The sequence below is a fragment of the Corvus hawaiiensis genome, chromosome 21 (genome assembly GCF_020740725.1).
Source record: "Corvus hawaiiensis isolate bCorHaw1 chromosome 21, bCorHaw1.pri.cur, whole genome shotgun sequence".
Classification (NCBI taxonomy): domain Eukaryota; kingdom Metazoa; phylum Chordata; class Aves; order Passeriformes; family Corvidae; genus Corvus; species Corvus hawaiiensis.
Window position 1 is genome coordinate 4799702 of NC_063233.1, and position 25421 is coordinate 4825122.

Sequence of the window (25421 nt, forward strand, 5' to 3'; positions counted from 1 at the left end):
GACAGGGGTTGCAGGCAGGTTGAGCTGCAGGATGCCAGGAGCATTTCAATGAGCACAGACAACACTCTGCCGCTCTCCTGGCACGCACAGCCCTGTGAGGGGGGACAGCCGGGGTGATGGGGTGCTCTTTGTCAAAAACAGCAGCCCCTTGGGCACAGAGGAGGAAAGGGCAGCTGCCAGCACACCCCCCAACTCTGGTGACCACAGGGTGAAGACCCCACCTTCAGAGCAGCAGAAAACTGCACACGCAGTGTAAATGATGGCTGGAGCATCTCTCGTGTGCACTGGCTTATTTTGTAAACCTGAACTTTGCAAAATGTCACAAAATGGAGAAACGAGAGGCCTGGGATGAGTAAATCTCTATTAGAAATTCCCTGGGATGGCAGCAGTCATGTTCTCACTCGATGATGGCACATTACAGCCCAGCCCGGCTCGGGGAGCGGGGTCATGCGTGGCGCTGATTGCGGAAAGTATTTAATTAACACTGCTGTAAATACGGCACTAGCGGTGCCAGGCAGACCACGGTGCTGCTGAGCTGCAGAAGTTTTGCCGAGGCAGATGGGAGAAGATGAGGGAGGGCAGAGAAAATCCAGCAGATTTTGCTCCCTGTTTTGCCACAACACTTGGGGGGCTTCAAGGTGTGAGGGGAAGATGGGACAGTGACACTGTCAGGATATGCCCTGAGCAAGAAGGCTTCACCATCAGTGCCCAGACGAGTGGGGAAGCCCCATAACAGGGAAAGCTCTCCCAAAGCAATTGTTGGGCCACACATCACCGTCCTCTTCCCTGATGCACAAATGGTCTAAAGTCACCTTTTCAGAGATAATCGTCCCCAAATTCTCTCAATACCTGGCAGACAGTGAAAATAGGAACATCTCAGCTTCACTCGTGCATGACCAGAAGCTCATCGTCTCACTGATGAGCTGAACAACACCAGATCTGACCCAGCTCAAGGACACAGGGTGACAGCCAAGCCATCACCGTCCCCAGGACACACATTTCACCCATCCCATGGGACTCAGGAGGTCGGGGACCACAACAGGAGGAAGCACCAGGTCAGAGCAGGACCAGCCAGTTTCAGGCACAGCCAAAAAGGACCTTTCCTCGCCTGAGCTCATCAGCAGCTTAATGACACTGGCTAAAAAGCTTCAGAGTCCCTAATCGCTCATCATATTATGGCTGCTCACAAGTGAGGCCAACCAGTACCAACCTCCTTGAAGCCTTTCTAATTAACGAGCAGAGGCTTAGGCTCTCCCAACCCAAAAGCAGCATCTCAGATAAAACCAGCAGCCTCCTGCCAGCCCCGCTCCCCTTGATAAACCCCTTTAATGGGCTTGTCAGCATCACCTGAGGCCACCCCATTGGCTAACGAGGCACATCTGTCTGTCTGCCCTCCCCCCTGCCTCCATGCTGTGGGTGGGGAGATGTCCATCCATCCATCCATCCATCCATCCATCCATCCATCCATCCATCCATCCATCCATCCATCCATCCATCCATCCATCCATCTCCAAGGTGGCAGGAGCCATGGGATGTTCCTGCCATGGCTGCCCCTAACCCTCTGCTGGATCCCTGGACATGTCCCCTGTGTACCCCATCCACGAGGTGTCCGGATTTCCCCTTCTCCAGGAGGGTGGGTGACAGCTGAGCAGCAGCAGATGCCACCAGATGGTCACCACAATGAGACACCCGGCTAAACCGGTAACTGGGAGGACACTGGAGCCCCTCATTTGCTAAGTGACTCCTGTACTGGTCCCAAGGGGAGTGAGCTCGGGATGCTGGATGGTGGCACTGAGCTGCTGCCCACAAAGCCTCAAGCAGTGGGACGCCTGCACTGGCACTGTCACAACGGTTTGTGGCCACAGTCACAGCCCTGAGAGTGGCTGAGCACTCACATCTCATCCCAGTGATGGGTTCTCAGGGGCTTTGGAAGATCAGGCTCACAAAGCACTTAAGCACTTCTTGAGCCTCCTTTCCCAAAGCCCCCCAGAGCCCATCGCTGTGATGAGCGGTGAGTGCTCAGCCCCTCTGCCGGGGGCTGCCTCCCCCCTCCCTCCCGCCCCCATCAGTCGGAGATGCCCCAATACGCTCTGTGACAGATAAGAAGTTGTTGTGATACCTTTGACTTTAAAGTAGGAGAAATGACTCCTCTGTAACGTGATCTACCGTGTCTTTATATTCCCAAGCGTGTCTCCCCGGATCGGGGCTGGGGCTCTGATTTAATATTCTCATGGAAATAGTGCCCTCATCCAATTACCACGGGGATTTCAGTGCAGGCAGCAGCTGAGCCGCCGGTAGCCCCCAGCATGGGAATGAGCCCCACGGGCGACCAGGCCCCGGGTGACCTCACTGGGGTTACCCCAGAAGTGCTGCAGGGGGACCCAAGTTAATTTGGCACCCCCAGAGAGCGGCTGTGGCAAGGACTGGGTTAGACTGGGAAGCACTGGTGGGAACTGGGAGAGCAAAGGAACGGCGAAGCCTCGCTCCAGGCGGCGGCAGAGAGCTCTGTGGGAAACATCCCTGGAGATTTCCACTTACCGCGGGAATAAAATCCTTCTGTTTCGAACTGGAATGCCTGCTGCTCCACATCCCCCTCCAGCCACGAAGGCTGGATGCTCCCTCGTAATCCTGCATCATTTATTTTCATTGGCTGACAGAAAAAAGTGCAGTCAGAAAAGCGATGTTAGCTATGCTGGCTGGCATAGAAAATGTTGCTTTAATTGTATTTTATTTGGCAATAAGAAAAGAGAAGCAAGAACAAACCCTCCAGATATTCCCTCTCTCCCCCCATTTAAAATTTCAATTTGGTAATTTTATGACAATGTTTCTGATAAAACCCAACAAAGCACATTAAAGTGAGAGAAGTGATTTATCCTTTTCAGTGGCACATGATCTTTGGACACATTTCCCAGTCTATATATATTAAGACAGTTGGAAAAAAAAAAACCCAAACAAACTTGTTTGCTTCTTTTCCCTGTCAACTGTTATTTTTCAACCATAAACCCCACTATTTTTTCCAACCCTTGCTTCCTGCTTTCTGATCTCTAAAGGCAAAACCAGGGAAGGATTGTACAGCCCATCTGAAAAAACCGTCATGGAGCAACCCCACTTCCTTCAGCCCAGGCCTGGCCATCACACCATGTCCTGCTGTGATTTTACACTTTCAAGGCCATTTTCCTTGAAAATTTCCCTTCCATCCTATTCCCAAAGAAACTATGTCATTGATTTGCTGTTGAAATTGGAGGGAGAGCTTGGCTCGAGCTCTGCCTCTCCTGGTGCCAATGTCAGCTGGGAGCTGCATGGGCTGGCCACGATTTGGGGGTTCCCTGACCTTTTCCTGGCATCTCCACGAGTCAGGAGGATAAAACCTTCAAAGCTAACGTGACATTTAGAAACCAAACCATCAATACATAAACCTGAGGGTTTCTCTGTGCCGCCTGGAATCAAACACTCTGAGTCTTGGCCAACCAGCCCGGCTCGGTTCTCCCACCCAGCTGAGCATCCTGAGCTTCCTTCCAGCATCCTGCAGATTTATTTGCTGCATAAATCCCTGCTCCCACCCAGTGTGGCAGCCACGCCTTCAAAGCACCGGGTGTTCCACACGGAGTGTGGGGGGCTTGGGAAGGGGTTAATGGGTGGGCAGAGGCAGCGCTGGGGAGTTGCTAGGAAACTTGGGGCTTTGGGATGCTGGATGTGATGCTCAGCCAATGGAGGAGTCCTCTGAGGAGTAAATCTGCTAATTTGGGCGTCATTGACTGCCAGGGCTAGGGGTGGATGTGGGTGCTGAGCAGAGCTGACCCCGACCCCCTCCTCCCAGCCCCACAGTGATGCTTTCCCATCCTGCTCCTGTGGTTTCAATTAAGGCACTGAATTAATCTCTCGCAATAAACTCAGCTGCTATTGTAGTTTGCTTTGGGATTCATCACCACTTTTGCAGCAAATACAGCAATTAAACAGAGCGGTCTTGGTAGCTCAGGAGGGAAAGCTGGGTTCCCCCAGGCTGGTGTTTGGGATTGGGGTACCCAGGCCCCCCCCTGGGTTAGTTTTCACCAGCCCAAAGCCCTTTCTGGGGGCTGCTGAGAGCGAGGGAGCTGGAGGAGGCACCACTGCCCCCCCTCACCTGCATATGCTCCTCCAGATGGCCCAGGCTGCTGCTCTCCATGTGGGAAAAGGTTTTAAATTAAAATCTTCCCTGTGTTTTTTGGCGAGTTTTGGCTGGGTTTCTTTCCCCTCACTTTCCGGCTCTCCGGCCCATTTGCCATCATTAAGTATAGACGGAGTGCCAGCACGGTGGAGCTGGGTGGCTGGGTGGGCACAGGGGGGTCTCCAGCCAGGGCCCAGACCCACAGAGGCAGGCGTGCACCCCACAATGAGCCCCTCTCAGGCTGGGGTCAGCCCTATCTCTCCACAGCCCTCCTTGGCTGTCAGGAAATGGAATTGTTCCTCTCTGGAGAACCCTGCTGACCACCCCCAACCAGCCCCTCTCCCCCCTGTCATCATCCCCTGCCCTCCCAAAAGGGCAGGAGAGCTCCTTCAGAAGCCCAGCACTCTGGATTTCCATCCCAGTGGGATCTGATGTGGCTCTGCTCCAAACCAGTGCCTTTTCCCACCCATCAGCTGCTCATGGTGATGCCCTCACCAAGTGTATAGCCCCTGGTTTTGGTGGGATGGGATGGGATGGGATGGGATGGGATGGGATGGGATGGGGAGGCATGCAACCTTCCTTCTATCCACAAGCCTGGCAGAGGAGCAAGACCCACATCGGGGCAGGATCCGGCCTCTCCAGGGACTCTGGGATGCCAACTTTTCACAGAAGCACTGGATTACAGCACATCAGCTCCAATCAATACTTTGCCGTGGCAGAAAGCAAAGGGAAAAGAGGAACAAAAAGAGGTTTCTCATTTGTGGGGGATTTGGGGCTTTTGTTGTGTTTGGAGGGAGGAGGAAAACAAAGCTTGAGAAAGGGCTGGGAAGGAAGGGCTGGGGATGGGGACAGAGCAGCCCCCACCCGTCTGGGACACTGCTGTAGGGTGGGACTCTCTGAAACACTCGGGGTGCCAAGGAGAGCACATGGGCATGGAGTGAGGATGGGATGGGTACAGGGTGGGCATGGGGTGATCCAGTGGCACAGAGAGTTTGATTCTTTCCTCCCCAGACCATGGCACCTGCAGCAAAGCCCTCCTGGCTCTGGCCCCCCAAGAGGGGCAAAAGGTGGAGGAAAGGATTTGGCAGAGGAGAGAGAGGAGAAAAGGTGCTCAGCCTCTGGTCTGGTCCCGCTGAGACCCTCACAAAGTACAAGCAGGCTTGGAGACGCTCTTGACAAAACAGGGGTGTTAAAGGAGGGGTTTTGGAAACCCAGGTATCTTGCAGGGAGAAGAGCAGAAGTGATGCCCCAGGAGCTGCTGCCACTGACCCCGTGCTGGCTGCAGCCCAAGACCTCTTTGTGGGTGGTTTGTCTCATTGTCTGAGCCATCGATTCCTCCCGCGGAAGAAAAAGGCCGTGACACAGCGAGCGGTGTCCTGCCGTGTCACTCAGTGATGGACAGAGCACTCAGCCCTCGGGAGAGAAGCTCCTTCCCCGGCAGCCAAAACGGCCTTTCCTGCTGAACGAGGGGAGCCTGCACAGGGCACTGCTGGGAACAGGAGCTGGGGACACCGTGGGCTGCCCCGCTCCTATGCAGGGACCCCCCCAGCAGCCAAACTCGCAGCAGGGAGAGCACCCAGCGGGGACCTGGCAGCCTTTTGTCATTCCAGGTCAGCGGCCTGGTGAAGGACCGGCGAAGGACCATCCGGGCACCGCGGCGCTCTCCCCGCGGCTGCTTGGGATGAGGCTCACGCGTCTCCTCTGCATTCTGCGCTCTCGCCGGCGCGGGGACGAAGAGCTTTGAAGGAGCTGCCCTTTCATTATTAATATGATGATGATGTCTGACGCCGTGCGTGTGCAGCGACGGCTCTGCCTCCCGTGGCTCCCTGCCAAGGAAAGCACACGCTGTTCCTGGAGGAGGGCTCGGTGTCCCCCCCCAGCCTTTCCCCAGCCCCGGCACTGCTCCGTGTCTCGGACAGTCCTGCCCTGCACAGCCCCTCTCTGGGCTGGACCCACGGGACATCGGTGCTCTCACCAGCTCTGGCCCCTGGCACCCTGGGGATGCAGACCAAGTGTGGCTGAGCACAACAAAGAGGGGAAAGTGCCACTGGGCCCCGTCTTGTGGTGTCCCGCTCTCTGGAGTGTCCTGTCCCCACGGCGGGCACAGAGATGACCCGAGCCCAGCCCCTGCCCGCCAGCCCCTCTGCAACTCTGCTCGCTGTCTTTGACCGACCACAACGTTGAAGACAGAGTCTGAAATGTTTAAAAAAGACTCGGTTTAGAGCTTGGGTCTGATCCTGTGTTGCTTCAGTCATTTTCTTCCCCCAGGCCAAGCCGGGACCCCGGGGCAGTGCGGGCAGAGCCGGCTTCGAGAGGGGAAACGCTGCCAGGAGCCGCAACTCCCAGCAGGACTCGCAGCCTCCCGGCATCCTCACATCAAACCTCTCTCCCGTTTTTGCCCTCGGGCCACAGCCTGAGACATGAATCATCCTCTCCGATGCCTATCGATCCGGGCTGGGCTGCTGACAGAACCCCCTCCTCACCCCCTCCCCCGCCAGCCCCCGGGGGGAAGGGTCCGTGCCCATCGGTGCCGAGCCGCCGCCGTGTGCCCAAGTCAGGGTGCACCCTGAGCACCCAGTCCCTCCCGACACAGCCTATGGAGCGGATCCAGGGCTGTGGGGCCGTGGGTCTCAGCTGGCCATGGACGCCCCTACCCATCACGTCCCCAGTTCCACAGCTACAGCCGGACCCTATGACAGGCAACAGGAGGTGACGCGGCTCGGCGTAAATCAGTGACGAGCCAGGCCAGTGTTCCTGCTGGCCCTTAGCCCTGGCAGGGCTCATCTCTCAAGCTCCCAAAAACACGGCCCCCTCCGCCAGGCAGGCGGCCTCCATCCCGCTCACCTCACTGCTTAGAGACGGGCAGCTGGGAACGGCACTGCGACCCGGGCGAGCCGCACCCTGCACCTGCACCCTCGCAGGCACCCGTGTCAGGGTGCAGTGGGGACACCCCACACACGGCAGGGCTGCGAGGGGCCAGCCCTGCTGGCACACCCCGGCCAGCAGGCTCCCAAGCATCCCATCCTGCACCACCTCCATGATTCGGCTGTGGGTAATGTCAAGGTATGTTGGATTGCAAATTAACCGTCAGCCCGCTGCACGGTCCCGGCTCCATCTGCAGAAAATGAGTTGCTGGACTTGGAGAGTGTCCAGTTGTGCAGCTCGGCGTGCCTAACGCCCAGGGCTGACAAGCCACTGAATCACTCCTCCCCGCGCTGCCAGGCCACATGAAGCCAAGATGCATTTCTTTTTAATGATAAGTTTTTATTGTTTGGAGTTCGGCTTAAACAGCTTCCCGGGGGGCAGCGCCTCCTGCTTCCAGCACGGCCGAGTGGAGCAGGGAGCCGAGCCCGGCTGGTGTGGGCGCACCGAGCACCAGTGGCACGAGTTGGCCAGTCTCAGCTGTAAAGGGAAGTCCTTGAAAACCGTCCATGGGGAAGGAGCTGGGCTGCCAGCCACGAGCATCGCCCGGTAAATCCACCCAAAACATCTCTGCAGCCAAAGGCAGGATTTGCACCTGGCCAGGAGACAACACACACACACACCCCCCACACCACACACACACGGGTACCGACTGCTTGAGGCAACGCCTGCGCTTCCCTCCCCGCCCCAGACAGCTCTTTGGGAATATTTGCCAGCCCAGCACGCATCCAGCTCTTCCAAAAATAGGGTGTGTGTCCTGGAGAGAAGCTGCTTGGACCCCTCGTCCCCCACACATACCACCTGCCACCCCTGTGCCACACCTGCCCCCACAGGGAGGCAGCCCCCACCCCAGTGAGGCTGCATGGGAGCTGCTGGGAGGTCCTGACTGGGGCTGAGCTCCAGGGAACAGAGACCCAGGGGGATTTGGAGGAGCCACTGTGCCGCCTGCCCAGGGGACAGCCTCATGCTGTAGGACAAGGGGCTGCAGGGCTGCCCAGGAGGTTTCCCAGCGGATTCTTAGCATGGAGAGAGAGCTCAGCCTCCCCCCAGCCGGATTGAAGCAGCGCTGAGCCATCGCTGCTCTCACGATGCTCCTCTGAACCTCTCAGCAACGCTCCTGCCCGCAGGTCAGACAAGTGGCAAATAAAAGATTTACGGGAGGTGCGGCAAAGCTATGGGAAGGAAAACCACATCCACACGGGAGTGGCGGCACATCAGGCCGGGAGGGAGCCCTGGCACGCAGGGCTTTGGGCTGGGAACACCGGGGTTTGGGAATCGCTGTGACCCTGGAGGGGGTGGGGGGCGGCTGCTGCCTCCCCCCGCCAGACCAGCTTCCCACAGTGCGCTGGGCTTTGCTCAGAGCCTCCCAGCACTTTGGCTACCCTTGGGCACAAAGGTTTGGGGGGGTGGCAATGCCAATGCCAACCCCCCACCCCCGCCCAGCACCCTGCCCATCCCTGCCCACCGACGGGACTGAGCCCCACCAGCTCGGGGTGTTCCACGGGAGGATGTAGGGGCGTATCTTTGGAAAGGGGGTGAGCGGGTTCCGGGGCCATTCCCCCCTCTCCCCCCGGTCCCCTGTAGCACCCCCGATCCCGCTCGTACCAGCCCCCGCCTTACCTGCTGCCGCTCCTCCAGCTGTGCTGCCACATCTGGGCAGCTGCGGAGCCCGGGGCTGGAGGGGGGTCCGGGTCCGGGTCCGGAATGATTGGGGCGGCCGGGGGGCCGCGGGCGGTGCTGGGGGGGGCGGGGAGATCCCCCGGGGCATCACCGGGCGGGGTGCCCGAAGAGGGACCGGGGGAGCCCCGGGGGGGATCGGGGCGGGCAGGGAGGGAAGATCCACCCCCGTGTCCGTGCCCGTGTCCTCCCTCCCTCCTCTTCCTCCCTCCCTCCTCCTCCTCCGCCGCCGCCGCCGCCGCCGCCGCCGCCGCCCGTCCTCTGCCGCGGCCAGCCGGGCAGCGCGGGCGGGCCGGGGGCTGCGCCGCCGGGGAGGAGGTTTGGGGGGGTCTGGGGGGGTCCGGGCACTTACTTAGGCTGGAAGTTGGCGGCGCGATGGGGAACGAGCGTTGGAAAACCGTGGGAGGAGCCTCGCAACTTGAGGATGGGCAGCAGGAGAAATCACAGGTACGGGGCGGGGGGCGGCGGGGGCAAGGGGGGGTCAGCCAGCCCGGGGGTCTCAGCGACCCCCCAGCGTCCCCAGCGAGCTTTTCTCCCGGCGCACCCCAGCGTGGCGAGCTGCACCCCAGTCCCCCCCGTGCGAAGCCCCCCGGGCTGCACCTCCTCACCCCCTCCAATCAATGTGTTTATTAACCTGGAGCCAGGGCTCCCTCCCAGCCCCGGGGCTGCCCCGGCCGGGCAGCGGGCGATGCTCCGGGGCTGCCACACGCCTCTGCTGAACCGCTACATGCTCTGAACTGCTTAAATAACCCTTTAAAAGGGATTTGGCATCTCAGCTCCGCGCCGCAGCCGGAGTCATCCCTCCCGGTTCGGGGGCTCCCGGCCGCCCGACCCGCTCTTAACCTCCAGGAGCCCCGCTGGTTTTTGGGGGGAGGCCGGCGCTGCGGCGGGGTGCGGTGGAGCGGCGGCAGAGCCTGCGGTGACACGCGGGGGATCCGGCACGTGCCGGAGCCTGTTTGCACATCCCGCTGCACGTGTGCCAGCTCCGCCAGCCCGGCGTGGCCGGCCACCAGCCACCGAGCACGGCCGAGCAGGTAGGGAGTCCGGGAAGCCCAGCATGGTTCGGCTTGGAAGGGACGTTAAAGATCACCCAGTTCCAACCCCCCTGCCATGGGCAGGGACACCTTCCACTAGACCAGGTTGCTCAAATCCCCATCCAGCCTGGCTTTGGACACTTCTAGGGATAGGCACAGGCATGGCTGCACGCTGAGTGCAGGCAGGGTGGGAAGAAGGAGCGCGGAGTATGGGCAAACGTGTCTGGGAAGAGCTGGAGGACAGCGAATCTCCGGCGAGCCTGTGAGTGGAGGGAAGGAGCCAAGAGCTGGCAGTGCTGCCCTTCCTCGGCACCCAGGAGCTGGGCAAGGATGGGGGGAGCAGACTTGAGACACGCTCCACCCCAGGTCCGCCACTTCCCTGTCCCCTGACACCCGCAGCAAGGCGAGAAAGGGGCTTCTGCCTGACTTCTTCCTTCTGCACACCCTTCCCTGCGCCCTCATCTCCCCGGACAGCCCCTCCATGCCGAGTAGCTTGCGCGCCTCTCTGGAGAGGGGCTGCGCACCCCGGGAGACTTCTGAGCCCCCGAGAGAGAAACCACCCTGCCCTCCTCTCCCTGGCAGAGCTGCCTCCCTGTGCGCAGCCCCTGCCCGCAGGGATTCGAGCAGCGCCATCCGTTTGGAGCTGCCATCCCCGGCTTTGTGCCCCCCGCGGCCCCGAGGGTGAGCCGGGCAGGATGGATCCAGCCCCACCACCCGTGCGGGGCTGGACAACCCAGCGCGGGGCTTGATGGTTCAGGGTGGGTTGCAAAGGATGTACAGAGTTTGCCGTGCAGCCGGAGCTGCGATCCCAGCTCCCGCAAGCTCCGGTGCAATCCCATCGCAGCCCGCCCGCATGCTCACCCACAGAGCCGGCTCCAGCGCGCTCGCCATCCTTCCCTTCTCTCCTCTTCCCGATCCGCAGAGTGTGGCGTGCCGTGGGAGCGGTCGCAGGCAGGCTCTGGGTGACGGAGGGAGAGTAGGAAAAGGGGAGCGGGATTCAGTTCACCTGCTCCGTGCCCGCGGGGAGCCGGCGGAGCGCGGCGCTGGGCTCCGGGAGGGCGGCCGGGACACAGCCCGGGCCCAGGGCGAGGGGACGGGGGCTGCAGCCCTGCGCCAGGCGGAGCAGCAGGGCGGGATGGGCAGGGAGGGTCGAGAGGGACGGAGTAGTGGAGAAAAATGATGCAAAATGAGCTGCTCTGCTCGGGCAGCTCTGGATGAGCGATAGGTTCGGGATGAGGGACTGACCCTTGCTGCCCTGGGGCGCCTTTAGCGCTGGGTGGACCCCGGCAGGAAGGTGGGGGTACCTGGACTGAAGTTTGCACCAGCAGCTGAGCCTGGGCAATGCAAACCACAGTGTCCACTTGCCTCGGAAGCAGGACACAGGTTCTGGTTCTGGTTCTGGTTCGTACCTGGCTGAGGGCACAGCCCAGAGGGAGAGCAGCCAGGCTGCTGGACTGCTGCCTGCCGTCCCACAGCAGCGCTTGTCTGGTGAGCTGGGGAGGAGCAGGGATTTTGGCAGGAGCAAATGGGACCTCCTCATCTTAGAGCATCTCCCAGGGCAAAGCTCAGCCTCTCCTGCCACCACTCTCCATCCATGCCCTCCAGGGACCGGCCACGTCCGGGTGCTCAGGGGACAAGCCAGCTTTTGTCGTTCCCTTCCCACAGGCTGCACGTGCTGGAGCTGCTTGTCTCCATCCCCAGCGCTGGCTGAGTAGGCTGGGGGATGCTTTGAGGGGCCTGATGGGGTCCAGAGCTGCTCATGAAATGTGGCTGGGTCACCAAGGACCCAGCCCCCATGGGTGACCAAGCATAGATCTACTGCCTGTGCCAGTGCAGAGCACGGAGAGCCCAGCTCAGCTTTGCACTGAGGACACAACCATCCCTCAGATCCTGCCTGGGGCTCCCTCCCAGGCTCCAGAGCAGGTTTGCAAGTGAAGATCTGCTCATCCCAAGCACCACTCAGTCTCACAGCTTCTGGTCTCCTTAGGAAGGAGTGATTTGAAGATACTGGGACCTCCAGCCCAGTGGATGTCCCCAGGAGAACATCAGTAACCAGGGAAGGGGGATGTCCTATAGCTGTCCAAAAGTCTTGGCGAGAATTCCAAGGCCATGGAACAGACAGCAGGAATCCTAGGGATCGTGAGAGCTGTGGTCATGGTGAGGCAGGAGCGTGTGGCAGGGGTATCTGCAGGGTCCCATGCCAGCAGCTGGGCATGCTGCTGCAGTGTTGCTGTGCTGGAGGGGCTTGGGGGGACCCCCACTCCAGTTTGGAGTGTTACTGGTGCCACTGGCTGAGTTTCCCTCCTCTCCCCACTGCAGGTTGCCAGGTAACACAACCTGCCAGCAAAATGCGTGGGACTCATGAAGCTGCCGCCACTTAGGATCTTGCAGTTGCAAGCAGAGGGGATCATTTTGGAAGGGGATTGGCCCCCAATTCCTGTTGCCGGTGGGAAGGCAGTGGTTCTGGGGCTTGAAGGCTGGAAAACAGCTGGATACAGCTTCCAGTGTGGTGGTACATCCGGGCAGAGCTGCGAGATTTTGGTGTGTTACAGCCCAGTTGGGATTTGTGTGGCTGTGGGAAGCAGAACATCATCTGTTCATGGCTCTGCTCTGGGAACTCTTACTGCTCAGAGGGAACCCTTGGCCTTTGCAGCCCATCCATGTGCCCCTCAAGATGGGGAAGGCAGCAGTGTTGGGAGCAGCAGCAGCAGGATGGGAGGGCACAAAGTCCTGGAGATGAGGGTGCTGTCACAGCCAGGACCACCACAGGGACATGGTCCCTGCTCAACCTGTAGATCCCAAACCACCTGACAGTGGTCTTTGGTCAGCAGCCACCCCTCCTGTCACTTCTGTGCTTGCAGGCTGCTGAGTGGCCCAGCTGAGCCCAGGTCCTGGGTGTCCACACAAGGATCTCAGCAATGAGCATCTCCCACCCCTGTCTGCCACCATCCTGCTGCTCCTGGGTGTCCCCTGTGCCCCCAAGCCAGGGCTCCATATCTACACACACCAGACAAACTCCTCAGCCCCTTGCTTGCCCTAAACTTCCCTTATTGCCTTTGACATCTCCTTTTAATGTGCACCGAGGGGCTGAGCCTGGGCCTCTCTCCTCACAGAGATCCCTGCAGGTGGGTTCCCATTCAGTGCTGCAGCCTCACTCCTGCAGAGTGGGGGAGTGGGCGAGAAACCTGGGGCATACCCTGGGGCTGGTGGTGCATCCTTGGCCCCCCAGCCAGCCCCGCTGCCGCTGGGGTCACCTTAATGCAAATGATTGCGTGAGCGTGAATGGAATGAAGGGTGCTTGAAGGAAGGTGTCACTCCAGATAGATGTGCACGGGAGGGGACAGGGCCTGGGAAATCTTTGCAGATGCAGCAATTTTCCCCTCGTTTCTGGGGAAAGTAGTCTTTGTCTCTCTGAATCTGCAGTTTGCTGCCAGCCCTGCAATTCCTTGTGACAGCCGTGGCCAGGGTCAGGGGAAAATCACAGCCTCTGTCCTGCAGGTGTAATGAGGAGGGGAGGTGGAAGGGGACTGGGAGCTGACGGGATCAGGTGGCAGCTGACTCGCTCTGCACTGCCTGCGCTGGCACTTCAGGCTTTGCAGGTGAAAAAGGCTCTTGGTGGGCATGGAGCAGCTCCCACGGGCTGAGCCAATGGGTCTGAACAGCAGCAGAGCTGCCAGAGGGGCTGGGGGGGTCAGAGACCTTTTCCACAGCAACTCCCCCTTGCTGGGAGGCTCTGGGACTGATCCAAAGGCTCTGGGAGCAACTCTGTCCCCCTCCAGCAGGAAATGAGGTGACAAGCGGGACGGAGATATGTGGCCTGCCATAGCTGGGAGATGCCACGTGGAGAGCAGGTCCCCACGATGCTCAGGGCAACGTGACCCCAGCACTGACCCACAGCCTCCCTTTGTTGCTTTCCCTGCGGTCCCTGCTGTGAGGGACACGAGGTGTTTTCCCCTTTTCTCCCCATATTTGTGCTCAAGGCAGCAGGGAGCCCCACACGCATCTCCCGGGGAGCCAGGGCTGCTCCAGCCGAGGATCACCGCCGTAAATAAAACATGCCAGCGGGAGCTGGCGGCTGCTGTGCCTTCGCTCTCGTTATTATTTCATACCCCACTCCCAGGTGGGTTTAGCTGCTCTGCTCACTCGGTGTTTGCCTGTGGCCTCCACATCCCTGGCAGAGCCTCAGGGCTCCCTGGGGTCCCCACCCTCCCTCCTCTGCCCCAACGTCATTGCCGGACCCCCCAAAGCCCGTGCGGGTTTGACCCTACCTCTGGGATGAAGGGGCGCGGGATGTGTCTGTCCAGAGGGGTGCTGATGGTGTGTCTGTGTCTCTGCCTACAGAGGATGAGCTGTGGGTACATCCTGTGCACCGTCCTGCTGTCGGTGGCCGTCCTCCTGGCGGTGACAGTCACGGGGGCCATCCTCTTCATGAACCACTACCACACGCCCGTCACCGAGTCGCCCCCCGTGATCAGCACCAACCCCGAGGAAGCCAACGCGCTGGTGACCATCGAGAAAGCCGACAGCTCCCGCATCAACATCTTCATCGACCCCAACTGCCCCAGCGCTGCCGGCACGCTGGGCCGCATGGAGGGGCTGCAGACCTCCCTGCTGCGCGCCGTCACCGACCACGATGCCGAGGCCAAGGCCACCAAGAGCCAGCAGAAGGCCCTGCTGGTCACAGTGGCAGATGAGGTGGCCAAGCTGCTGACCCACGCCGTGCAGCTGCGCGCCGACTGCGACGGCCTCAAGAAGGGGCACAGCGCCATGGGGCAGGAGCTCAGCGCCCTGCAGGGAGAGCAGGGCAGGCTCATCCAGGTGAGCCGGGGCTGGCAGTGCCAGGCAGGGCTCCCTGGGGATAGAAAACCCTGTCCCAATGTCCCCGGGAGTATGGCTGCTTGCAGCCCCTGCCCACAGTATCCAGGGGAGAGCTCCAGGAGAAGGAGCTGAGGTTGAAGGCAGGTGCTTGGGAACTGGAAGTCGGGAAGTGTCTCCCTGCCAAGCCTGGGGCAGTGCCAGTGAGCATGGTGTGCAGCTTCCCACGCTGGGGCCTCCGAGATCCAGGTCGAGTTTGAGGGCTCCAGTCAGAGCCAAGCACAGCACAGAACCTTCTCAAGGGCAGTTCATGCAGCAGTCAGCCCCCCCTTTTCACAGTCCCCAAAATTTCCCAGCCAGTGAGCTGTGTTGAAAGCTTACCTGAGTATGCCAGGGGTCTGCCAGGTGGTGCAGCAAGATCCAGGCATGGCTGGATGCTCCAGTACCTCCTGGTACTCAGCTGCCTCTGTCCAGAGCTGCTTGTTTCTCGGTGCTCCACTTCGCTCCTCATCCTCCTGCCGTGCCACGGCCACCCCGTGTCACTCTCCCAGCCTGGGTCACCTCAGGGGACGATGAAGAGCTGGCAGCTGCCTCAGGACACGGCTATTCCTGCCGCCTCCGTCATCCTGTCCTTTGCCGAGAGATGCTCTTTATCCCATGGGGTGGCAGCACCAATGCACCCAGGTTTGGGGATTTCTCCTCTCTGGTGGCAATAGGTGCTTACCTGGACCCTGGCCCCTGCCAAAAAGCAACAGAGATGTTTTATGGGATCTGCTGTGGATTTATGCCCCCACCAGCCCTTACCCTGGCATTGCTGAGCGGTGGGAGCAGGCAGAGTGGTCAAGGGGCTGGGATGTGGAAGGGATTTACCAATTTAGCCACAATTCTGTGCCCCTCCATGTGTCACACAGCTGCTCTCGGAGAGCCAGACCAACATGGCTCGGCTGGTGAGCTCCGTCAGTGACGTTCTGGACACGCTGCAGAAGGAGCGCGGCGGGGCCCGGCCCCGGCTCAAGGCTGACCTGCAGCGAGCGCCGGCCAGGGGAGCGCGGCCCCGGGGCTGCTCCAACGGTGAGCCTGCATCCCTGCCAGTCCCTGGGAAGAGGGATGTGCCTGCAGCTGCCGTGGGAGGGAGAAAACCACCCAGGGATGGGGCAAACCATCCTGGAGAAGGGATTTAATACAGTTCAGGGGCTGGCAAGGAGGTGGAGAAGGAGGGAGATGGGAAAGTGTGTTCTGGAAGGGGAGGTTCTCACTGTGCAGCCCCCAGATGTCCATAAACCAGAACAAAAGCCCCTTCACACCCCTGCAAACCCATCTGCTCCCAACAGAGCATAGCAGGGGCAGAGGCAGAGCAAGGAGCCACTGTTCACCTCCATCAGGTGTGGAGGGTGGCCCTGCACGGGCTCGGCATAAACAGTCACATTCCTCAGCATTGGGTTGAGATGCAGCTGAGTGAGTCTGTCCTGGAGCTGGGAGCATGTGCCCACAGCCTCCCTGGGCATCGACTCTCCCTTGTCCCTGTCTGGGCCCCATCTTGCCCTTGCCATCACCAGGGACATGGGGTCAGTCCCTACCAGCTCCTGGGGGGTCCCCATGGTGGCTACGTCCCCCTGGGCACTGCTGGCCCTGAGCGTCAGAGGAGAAGAGAGGGAAAGAGCAAAGCACCAAGCTGCCAACTAGAGCTGGTAGCAAGGTTGAGAGCCTGGGAGAAATGGCAAGACATTAAATTAGATCATTAATTAACCAGCTTTCCCCTCGTCCCACCCCATCCCAATGCCACGCTGCAGGCTCCCGGCCCCGAGACTGCTTTGACATCTATGCGAGTGGACAGCAAGAGGATGGGATTTACTCCATCTTCCCCACACACTATCCCGACGGCTTCCAGGTCTACTGTGACATGACGACGGACGGGGGCGGCTGGACGGTGAGCTGCCACCATGCTGGGGACACTGAGTGATGCCACCGCCAGCCACGGGCTGGCCCTGCGCCAGGGCACTGGGGGTGGGAGATGTCACTTCTGACACGTGGATGTGTCATCAGGACGGGCAATAAATGTCAAGGGGGCCTGACTGTGCACCCAGAGCTTCCCAGCGGCACCACCAGAGCCCTGAGCTGAGGCCAGTCCCTGCCCTGGACTGGGGAGCTTGGCTGGAGCTGGAGGGGGGTTTCAGGCAGGGAGTTGGATGCCACCACTGGAATTTGTCCTTCTCAGCAGGACTGGGGCATGTTTGGGGCACAGTGTGGCTGTGGCTGTGCCATGGGGCATGTGGCTGTGCTTTGCCCCATCCTCATGGACCCAGTGAGCCGGTGCTGGGGCTCAGGGCAGACCCCAAACCTGGCACGTTTGGCCTCGTCTAAGGCCGGGGTGCCCGGGGCGCCTCGGATGCTGCGCTGATTCACTCCCTGTCCGATTCACTTTGCCACGGCAGCTGCACTGGCCCTGTAATCACAGTAATGGGGGCAGGGAGCAGGGGGATGGGGGGACATGGCACTGCCAGCCCCAAGCCTGGAGCCCCCCATTGCCCCAGGCACCACTTGGGTGCGAGCAGCCTCTCTGCCCTGGAGGACATCGCTCGGTGGGCCAGTAGGACAGAGAGGGGGTCCCAGGAGGTGGTGGGGTCTCAGCAGGAGGGGTGGGCAGGCAGCCTCTGCCCTGAGGACACGCTGCATGAGCCGAGCTGGACAGCACCCCTCCAGCTGGGTGCTCTAGGAAACAAATCCCCACGATCTGATTCCCCTAAGCAGCTTTGAGCAGCACCAGGAGGGAGCTTAGCCCCCCTGCCCTCAGGCACTGATGAGCCTTCGACCTCCCAGAGCCCACCCCGGGCTGGAGGAACCTGTGGTGTCTGGGTCTTACCAGCAGCTCCAGTGGGGAAACTGAGGCACAGCACAGCCCCGGGACCTCAGCTCTTGGGGGCTCACAGAGGGAAAAGGGGGGACGTTTCTGGTTCCTCGGGGTGCGGAGGGTCCTTGCAAACCCCGTGCGCAGTCTGCACAGCCTCCACCAGCCCCAGCCATGCCTGAAGAGCAGCCCAAGGTGATTAGCGAGACACTCAGAGGCTTATTTAAAGCTGCTGCAGGCGGGAGGGCTCGGGCTGGGCTGGGCAGGGGGCACAGCGAGTGATTCTAAGCTCGGCAGCACCGGGGGGTCTGGGCATGGAGTGGCACAAACACCTCGGCTCAGCCGTGCCTTGATGAGGCAAGAAGCCAAACCAGGGGCTGAATCCCAGTGGTGCAGAAGACAGCCAGAGCAAGGTTGAGGGTGCACACCCCAGGCTCCTGTTTCTTGGGGCTGCTCTGCAGTAGAGGGTCCCAAACGTGCCTCCAGCCCCTTGGGTGCAGGGATTGTCTCAGCCATCTCCCAGGGGCCGGGGGTGTGGGGATCTGGCTGATCCAGGCTCCAGGTAAGCCATGGCACGGCTGGGTGCCGTGGTGCAGAGCCTGGGAAATTTCCCTTCCTTTCCTTTCCCTTCCCTTCTCTCCTCTCCTCCTCTCCTCCTCTCCTCCTCTCCTCCTCTCCTCCTCTCCTCCTCTCCTCTTCCTCCTCCTCCTCCTCTCCAGAGCGATTACTCCTGACATTTGGGCTTATTTGCATGTGGGTGGGTGGGTGGAAGTGATGGCAGCAGCTGAATCAATTTTGACTCGGGAGCTTGGGAGCTGCTGAGCTCAGCTTTAGCCTGCCTGGACAGCTCAGAGGCCACGGGGAGTGGGGCAGGGGGAAGAGCACAGCACCTCACTGTCCCCATGGCATGATCCACAGAGGCAGGGTCCTGGTTGCTCCCTGTCCCCGTCCTCGGGAAGGCTGAGCAAGGCACAGCTGGTTTGTGCCCCCTCGGTCCTGCCCACCAGCAGCAGGGCCCCGATTGCAGCTGGTGGGGATGTGGATCTGGGTCAGTGCCCACCGGTGCTGATGGGAGCATCCAAATCCTGTGCCCAGCACTGACTGTGATTGCAGTGACTGCCCTGGGACTGCCCAGCCCAGCTCCCCCCTTGACACTCACCCCTGGCACTTTATTAGTAATAACGGGATGACAGAGGTATGGGGAGGCTCAGCATCCCAGGAGGCCTCAAAAAGTTGCCTTTTCAGGTGATGTTGTCTTCAGAATGTCTTTGCAAATGCCCCACACTCCTCCCAGTGCCCCTGAGCCTCCATTACTGCTCATCTGGGGCGAAATCCCCTGGGATCAGCATCTCAGTTCCATAAGCAACGGTGCTCTGTGTGCCTCAGCATCATTTCCACACACAGCACGTATTGGGAAATGGTGGGAAAGCTGAAGGATGCAGAAGAAAAGGCTGTGCCAGCAGGACGAGGGCTGTGGTAACATTAAGTGACAGCTTCCAGCTTCAGGGGCACCTGCTGTGCTGGGACACTGGTGGGGAGAGCTTCACCAGCCTGGTCATCCCCCAGTGGAGAGGGCCTGGAGAGGGATGGGGGCTGAGCAGACACCGGTGCACTGACACTGGGCTGGGGTAAACCGAAGGCAGGGGGTGAGAGGAGCCTGGAGAAACACGTGCTGTTTCCAGAGGATGTGGTTTATGTGTCACCACAAACGGGGACGAGACAATTGTGCTGGCAGGGCCAGGCAGGAGCAGTTCCTGGGATGGGCAGTGCTGCCAGCTGTGGTGCTCACAGGCTGTCCCACAGGATCGGCACTTCCTGGAGACTGGCTCTTCTCCCTGGCTGAGCCCAAAGATGGTCTCCCTGCTGTGACAGGGCTCAGAGGACACCTTGGGGACAGGGCTGTGGGATCTGCACCATGGATGCCAAAACTGGACCAGGAGCCTGAGCACTGCAGTGGTGGTGAAGTGATGGCTGAGCATGTCCCCAGCTGGGGAGTTTCAAGCCCACCAGGAGTTTGGTGGAGCTGAGGGAGAGGAGGCTGCCAGTGCCATGGCAGGTGCTCCCGATTTTCTCTGCTTTTAACCCATTTTTCTGGGCTGGCAGCTTTGTAGGAGCCTGTCCCTTCCCCATGGGCACAACTGGAGGAGGCAGAGAATGAGGGAGATAAATATTTCAGCCTTGCCCTTAAAGAAGGGAGGGAAATCCTTTTTGCTTAAGAGGGGGTGATGCATATTTGATGAGGAGGAAAAAAGCAGCGAGGCAGGGCTGGGAGCACGATGAGCCTGTGGGTCACCCCAGCCTTCCCAGCATCCTGGTGCAGGGGGTGAGCAGGAGGCTCCCACATCCCTGCCTGCACGTGGTGGGTGCACAAAAGAAGCACGGAAGGGACTGTGCATGGGAGATGATGAGGATGGAGCAGAAGACTCAGGAGGACACAGAACCTCCAGCACTCACCAGGTTTCAGCAACCAGCCTGGTTTCAACCCCCTTGGGGCTGAGCCTGGTGGGCAGTGCGGCACCGAGGGCTCCTCCAGGGCGATTCCTGAGCTGTGTCAAGGCTCAGCCAACGGGGCCCTGTCCCTCATGCTTCCCTGGGCACCACTCAGGCAATTGGCCTATTTACAACCGTGGGTCAAAGCCGATTAAGAGGGAGCGCTGCTGCTGCGTCCACCGCCTTCCCCACACAGCAGTGCTGGAGCCGACGCTGGCCAGGGAAAATCAGCTTCAGGCTCCTGTCCAGCCACACCGTCCCCCTTTCCCAGCAAGCCTGAAGAAAGCCCCTTTAAAAGGGCTTAACCACAGCTTCTCAAGTGCTCAGCACAGGGATAAAAATTAAGGCTCTAATTCTAGAAGGTAAGTACAGCAGGATCAGAGCCGTGCCATGCCGAGGAGTGTGCCGGAGCCTCAGCCGGCACACGCAGCCCCAAAAATGCCCATCTGGGGAGGGGCAAACCAGTGAGAGGTTCACAAGGTCCTTCTGCTTCACATGCCAGGATGAAACCCGGCATGTGCAGGAGGGCAGGAGCAGCCAGGGGGAGCAAAGCATGGTGGCTTCCCAGCTGTCTTCGGGGCTCATCCGCATTCCCCAGTCCTGGGATGCTGGAAGCTCAGCTCGGCAGTGCAGCCGAGCTCTGAAGATGGGGTCCTCTGGCCCCTGGGCTGCCAGAGCATGGGATGGCTCCGAGTGTCCCAGCTGTCCTCACCACGGCCTCGGGAGTGTGGAGATCGGTGGGAGTGGGGCAGGCTTGCTCAGCCAACTTTAATGCAATTAATCCAGGGCTGGAGGCTTAATTAAGTTCAAATGGTCGGGCACGAAGCAGCATTTCCTGGATCGCTGTCAATAAATCAAACCAAAACTATGGATAAAAGGGGATGAAAGTCACAGAGCACACACGCCGATGAGCAGATGGGAGAGGAAAAGGGAAAGGCTCCGAGCAGAAAAGCTGCGCTGAGCCCCGGGATCTGGCTGGGATCTGGGGACTCTGCAGGGCTTGGGGCGGTCAGTGCCCCACAGTTAATTTCTCTGGGAGACTAATGAGGCTGTCACAGAGATGATGCTTTATGATGGGGTGCCTGCCCAGGAGAGCAAGGAGATCCAGGAGGAAGAAATCAGCTGCTGGGTTCTTACACAGTCCTGAGCAGCCACTGCTGGCAGCGGAGCTCCAGCCTGGGGGTCTGCCGTCCGTGTCTCTGCTCCCATGTGCGGTAGCAGAGCCGGGCTGTTTAGAGGCAGGTGCAGGGTGTCCACCACGCCAGGGACACCCAACGACTTCCCAAGGAGCTGCAGGTTCCCTGAGCTCTACTCACATTTCCAGACAGGATCTGCTGAAGGATCGGTTTTATCTGAACCGACTCACCCACCCCTGGGAGCCGGCAGGCAATGATCCAGCATTTCCCCGGGGACCTCTCCCCAGCATCCCTGAGTAATCACTGAGCCGACAGGGTTTAATTTGTGCCTGTGTCTAATTAGGCGGTGGCAGGGGGAGGTGGGCAGCACGGTGGGGAGCAGAGGGGTTGCCTGGGGTACGCAGGCTGGGAGCAGCCCCACAACTTTTTGTTTGGCCTTTTTGTCTCCCCAGGTGTTTCAGCGGCGGGAGGATGGCTCTGTGAACTTTTTCCGTGGCTGGGAAGCCTACAGGGACGGCTTCGGGAAGCTGACAGGAGAGCACTGGTTAGGTGTGTGGGGTTGGCTGTGCTCGATCCTGGGCAGGCTGGCAAAGTCTGGGCTCCCCTGCGGAGGTCTGGGGTTTCCTTTGTGATGGAAGGGACACTGAGACCCCCCTGGACAGCACCCATGTCCTGGGAGTGATGGGCTGGGCAGACACGGAGGGGATGGGGTGGCTGCAGAGGGCAAGGATGCCATGGGGCTGTTTGCCCCCGAGCTGAGCACGTCCACAGAGCGAGGGGTGGAAAGTGCGAACTGCTCCCTGTCCCACCCGGCACCCCCTCCCCGGGGACTCCTGGCCACCCCATCCCCACGGGGTCCCCACACTCACCCCTCTCCCTCTGCCAGGGCTGAAGAGGATCCATCTGCTGACGGTTCAGGGCAGCTACGAGCTCCGCATTGACCTGGAGGACTTTGACAATGGCACCGCCTTCGCCCACTACGGCAGCTTCGGGGTGGGGCTCTTCTCCGTCGACCCCGAGGAGGACGGGTACCCCATCAGCATCGCTGACTACTCAGGGACAGCAGGTAGGGCAGCAGGATGGGGGGGCACACGTGGGCCCATGGGCAGGGGGAGCCCACAGCCACAAAACCCCTTTGCTGGGGTGCTCCAGTGTCCTCTGGCAGCAGCAGCGGCTGCATCCCTGCGGCCTCAGGGAGCTGCAGGCACGAGCAGGGCTGCGGTTGGGCATCTGCTGGAGGAGCCCTGTTGGAGGAGCCTCACTGGGGTACCCAGGGAAGTCCCATGGGGCAGGGACCTAGTCCAAGGGCAGGAAGTGCCCATCAGGACTCCTTTTCCCTGGGACAGGTGACTCCTTCCTGAAGCACAACGGGATGAAGTTCACCACCAAGGACCTGGACAACGACCACTCGGAGAACAACTGCGCCGCTTTCTACCACGGCGCCTGGTGGTACCGCAACTGCCACACCTCCAACCTCAACGGGCAGTACCTCAAGGGCCACCACAGCTCCTACGCCGACGGCATCGAGTGGTCCTCCTGGACCGGCTGGCAGTATTCCCTCAAGTTCACCGAGATGAAGATCCGGCCCATCCGGGAGGAGAATTAGCTGATGGCATGAGCCCCCCGCACCGTGCCCAGTCCCCTGCCCTTCCCCACCGCCCTGCAGACCCATTCCCTCAGCTGCCATCCTCTCTGAAGGCTTGCCCACCTCTGAGGGGCCCCTAGGGAGCACCTGCTGCCAGCGAGGGTGACTTTAGCTCCTGGGCACCCACAGACATTGCCAGACCTTTGCTTCCCACTGCCACGGCTCCCCTGCAGCCAGAATGGGTGTCCTGGCCAGAGTGTGACCCACGGCCTGTGCTCATGGCTGGGGCAGAGAGGATGCAGGGAGGTGCCCAGCAGGGTCCTGCAAGGAAGGGAAGGGGCTGCCTGGAGGGAAGGAGGGAGGGATGCAGCAGCCCAAGGAGGCTGAGCACCTCTGGTCGCCTCTGCTCCAGGCACTGACACCAGGCAGTGGGCTTGCCAAGCTGGCAAGGGAATGGGGGCACTTGCCATGGGGAACCCCAGGTCCCCCAAACCCGCAGGACTGGAATGAGGCTGCTGCTCCACAGCTCCAGCTCCCCCCATGGTGCTACTGGTGATGGGGAGGGCTCAGCTGGGCCAGCCTGACTGTGCCAGCGATTCCCTCTCCGGACTGCGGGATGCTCTCCTCTACCCCTGCTAGAGCAACGCAGCTGGGGAGGGATGACCACCAGCTCATTAGTCCCTGTTGTCCCTGTCCTGACTCCTGGAGCCTCCCAGCAGGTCAGAACACCCCAAAGTGAGCCAGCACAGTGCTGCAAGGACGCACACCCAGAACCAAGCACGGCACAGAGCTGTTTTGGCAGTGCTGGGGAAACAGGGAGCACAACAAGGAAGAGGAGGAGGCGAGAAAGGCTCACTTCCCACCACAGCTCTGCCTGCATTTCACAGCCCTTCCCTCCCAACCAGACCCATTTGGATTCATGTTGAACTTTCGTCGTCCAAAAGCTGTGACCTTTCTCCAAACCCTTCAGGCAGCACAGCCACATCTCCCTGTGAGCCCCCTCAGCTCGCTGCTGGCCTGGGCACCTGCATTCCTCTTCACCCCGGCTGAGCCGCGGTGCTGGCTCGGCACCTGCAGATAACCAAAGCCTTTCATTTCCTCAAATCCCGTTAAGGTTTTGCAAAAAAGAAGCCCCGAGTGGGGCTTAGCATCTGCAGGCCCCTGATAACCAGGCGGCAGCACCAGCTGGCCCAAGCAGGAGCTGCTATGGGGTGCGGGACTGATGTCTCCTGCTGGCTCCCTGGAAGGACTCAAATGGGGGATTTTGTCCAAAAAAAAAAACGAGAACCAAATGTGAGCAGACTCTGAACAGGGAGGGTAGGGGACAGATGGAACCCTGCCACCCTTTACATCATTTTCTGCCTGTGCTACAGCAGAGCCCTGGCCTCAAGAAACACCATCGGACAGGCAGAAGGACTGAGGAGGGGAGGAAAACTCCCGCTGTCCCCATTTCCAGGGGGGCTTAAAGCATGGGGAGATCAAAGGCTCAGCTTCCCGACTGTGCCAGGTTTCTACTTCCCTCTGTGATTCTTCTTTTTTTTAAGCCTTCCCCAGCTTGGATCTTGTGCTGGACAAGCTCTCTCACCTACTGGGTGAGTCCCTGTCTGTCTGCCCTGACAGGGAAACAGGGACAAGTGATGCAATGGGATCACCACAGCTTTTTACTCTGCCAGAGAGATTTTTCAGAGCCCTCAGGTGAGGATGAGCTCTGAGTGAAGGCACCAGCTTTACCCACTCCATCCACGCCCGGAGTAGCTGGCCAGGCTGGCTTTCTGGAGCGATGGGAATTGGGGGAACTCAGCAGTGGCATTTCTCAGCACAACAGCAGGAGCTCTGACAGCTTCCAAGGAGCTTCCTGCGTTCCACTGGACCTCTCAGGAAAGGGTCCTGCCTGCACCCATCTTTACTTTGCGATCAGTTATTTTGGTGGATTAGCTGTAACTGGTTTTTCTGATGCTTTGGGCAGGAGTGCACACGGAGCCATGTGCCGGGTGGGAAGGCTCATCCCCTCCCCAGACCCCTCCGTGGTGTTCTGCCGTGCCAGGGAGGGAACATTGTATGTTGGTTTGTTGGTAGCACACCCTTGTGTAACTGCCCGTGTCACCCGGGACCCCCAGAGACTTTGTTTTGACTTGCACGAGAGGTATTTGATCCATGCCAAGATGCAGGATTTCCCAGGATTATTCCCAAGAGCTCACACATTGCTCCATGGCCCCAAATTAGGTTAAACCCATCCGTGGTGACACCTCCCTGGAAAGGGGTGGGCAGGGGTGACCGGGGGTCTGGGATATGGCCATGAACCTTCCCAGAGAAGCCCTGGGCCAGGCTGTGGTGTGTAGCAGTGCTGTGAAGTCTAGGTTATGTGTGAGTGTGTCCAACGCTGTACATGTGGACTTTCTAAACTCCTTAATAAAAGGATCTCATCGTTATCCACCGTGTGACAGCCGTGCCCACGGCACAGCGTGGGGACACGGCCAGAGGGACCTGCTGTGGTGACAGCAAAGGGAGTGACAGCGGGTCACTGCAGCTCCTCGCTGCGCTGGGTGATGGCTCCTTCCCCGTGCCAGGCTCATGGCATGGCATCCCTGGGAACTTGCCCACCATGCTGAAACCGCTCTGCAAAACAAGAGCTGGGGAGACCCAGGGAGCAGAGGAGGCTTCTCAGGGCTCCAGCCCAAACCCAGGCCCTGCGAGACCTCGGGGTGGCCCTAGGGCTGGGACTGGGAGGGTGGCAGGTGTCTGTGCCAAGGGGACCTGCTCCTTGCTCCAGTGG

General features: G+C 60.1%; 1 protein-coding gene and 2 long non-coding RNA genes across 3 annotated transcripts; 1 reads left to right on the forward strand and 2 right to left on the reverse strand.

Moving 5' to 3' along the window:
• Positions 1-7387: 7387 nt before the first annotated feature.
• Positions 7388-8926, reverse strand: LOC125336543. The gene is made up of 2 exons (XR_007207797.1): positions 8687-8926; positions 7388-7636 (listed from the first exon to the last, which is right to left on the reverse strand). It is a non-coding gene; the product is annotated as an uncharacterized LOC125336543 (long non-coding RNA).
• A 180-nt stretch (positions 8927-9106) lies between these two features.
• FIBCD1 (fibrinogen C domain containing 1) lies at positions 9107-25077 on the forward strand. The gene is made up of 7 exons (XM_048325086.1): positions 9107-9190; positions 14119-14595; positions 15504-15663; positions 16383-16519; positions 21516-21612; positions 21950-22129; positions 22410-25077. Exons 1-7 carry the CDS (start codon positions 9119-9121, stop codon positions 22667-22669), a joined length of 1383 nt encoding a protein of 460 aa, XP_048181043.1. The 5' UTR covers positions 9107-9118; the 3' UTR covers positions 22670-25077.
• On the reverse strand, positions 9184-15540 carry LOC125336542. Its single transcript, XR_007207796.1, has 5 exons — positions 15463-15540; positions 14974-15330; positions 14046-14565; positions 10639-10735; positions 9184-10037 (listed from the first exon to the last, which is right to left on the reverse strand). It is a non-coding gene; the product is annotated as an uncharacterized LOC125336542 (long non-coding RNA).
• Positions 25078-25421: the final 344 nt, after the last annotated feature.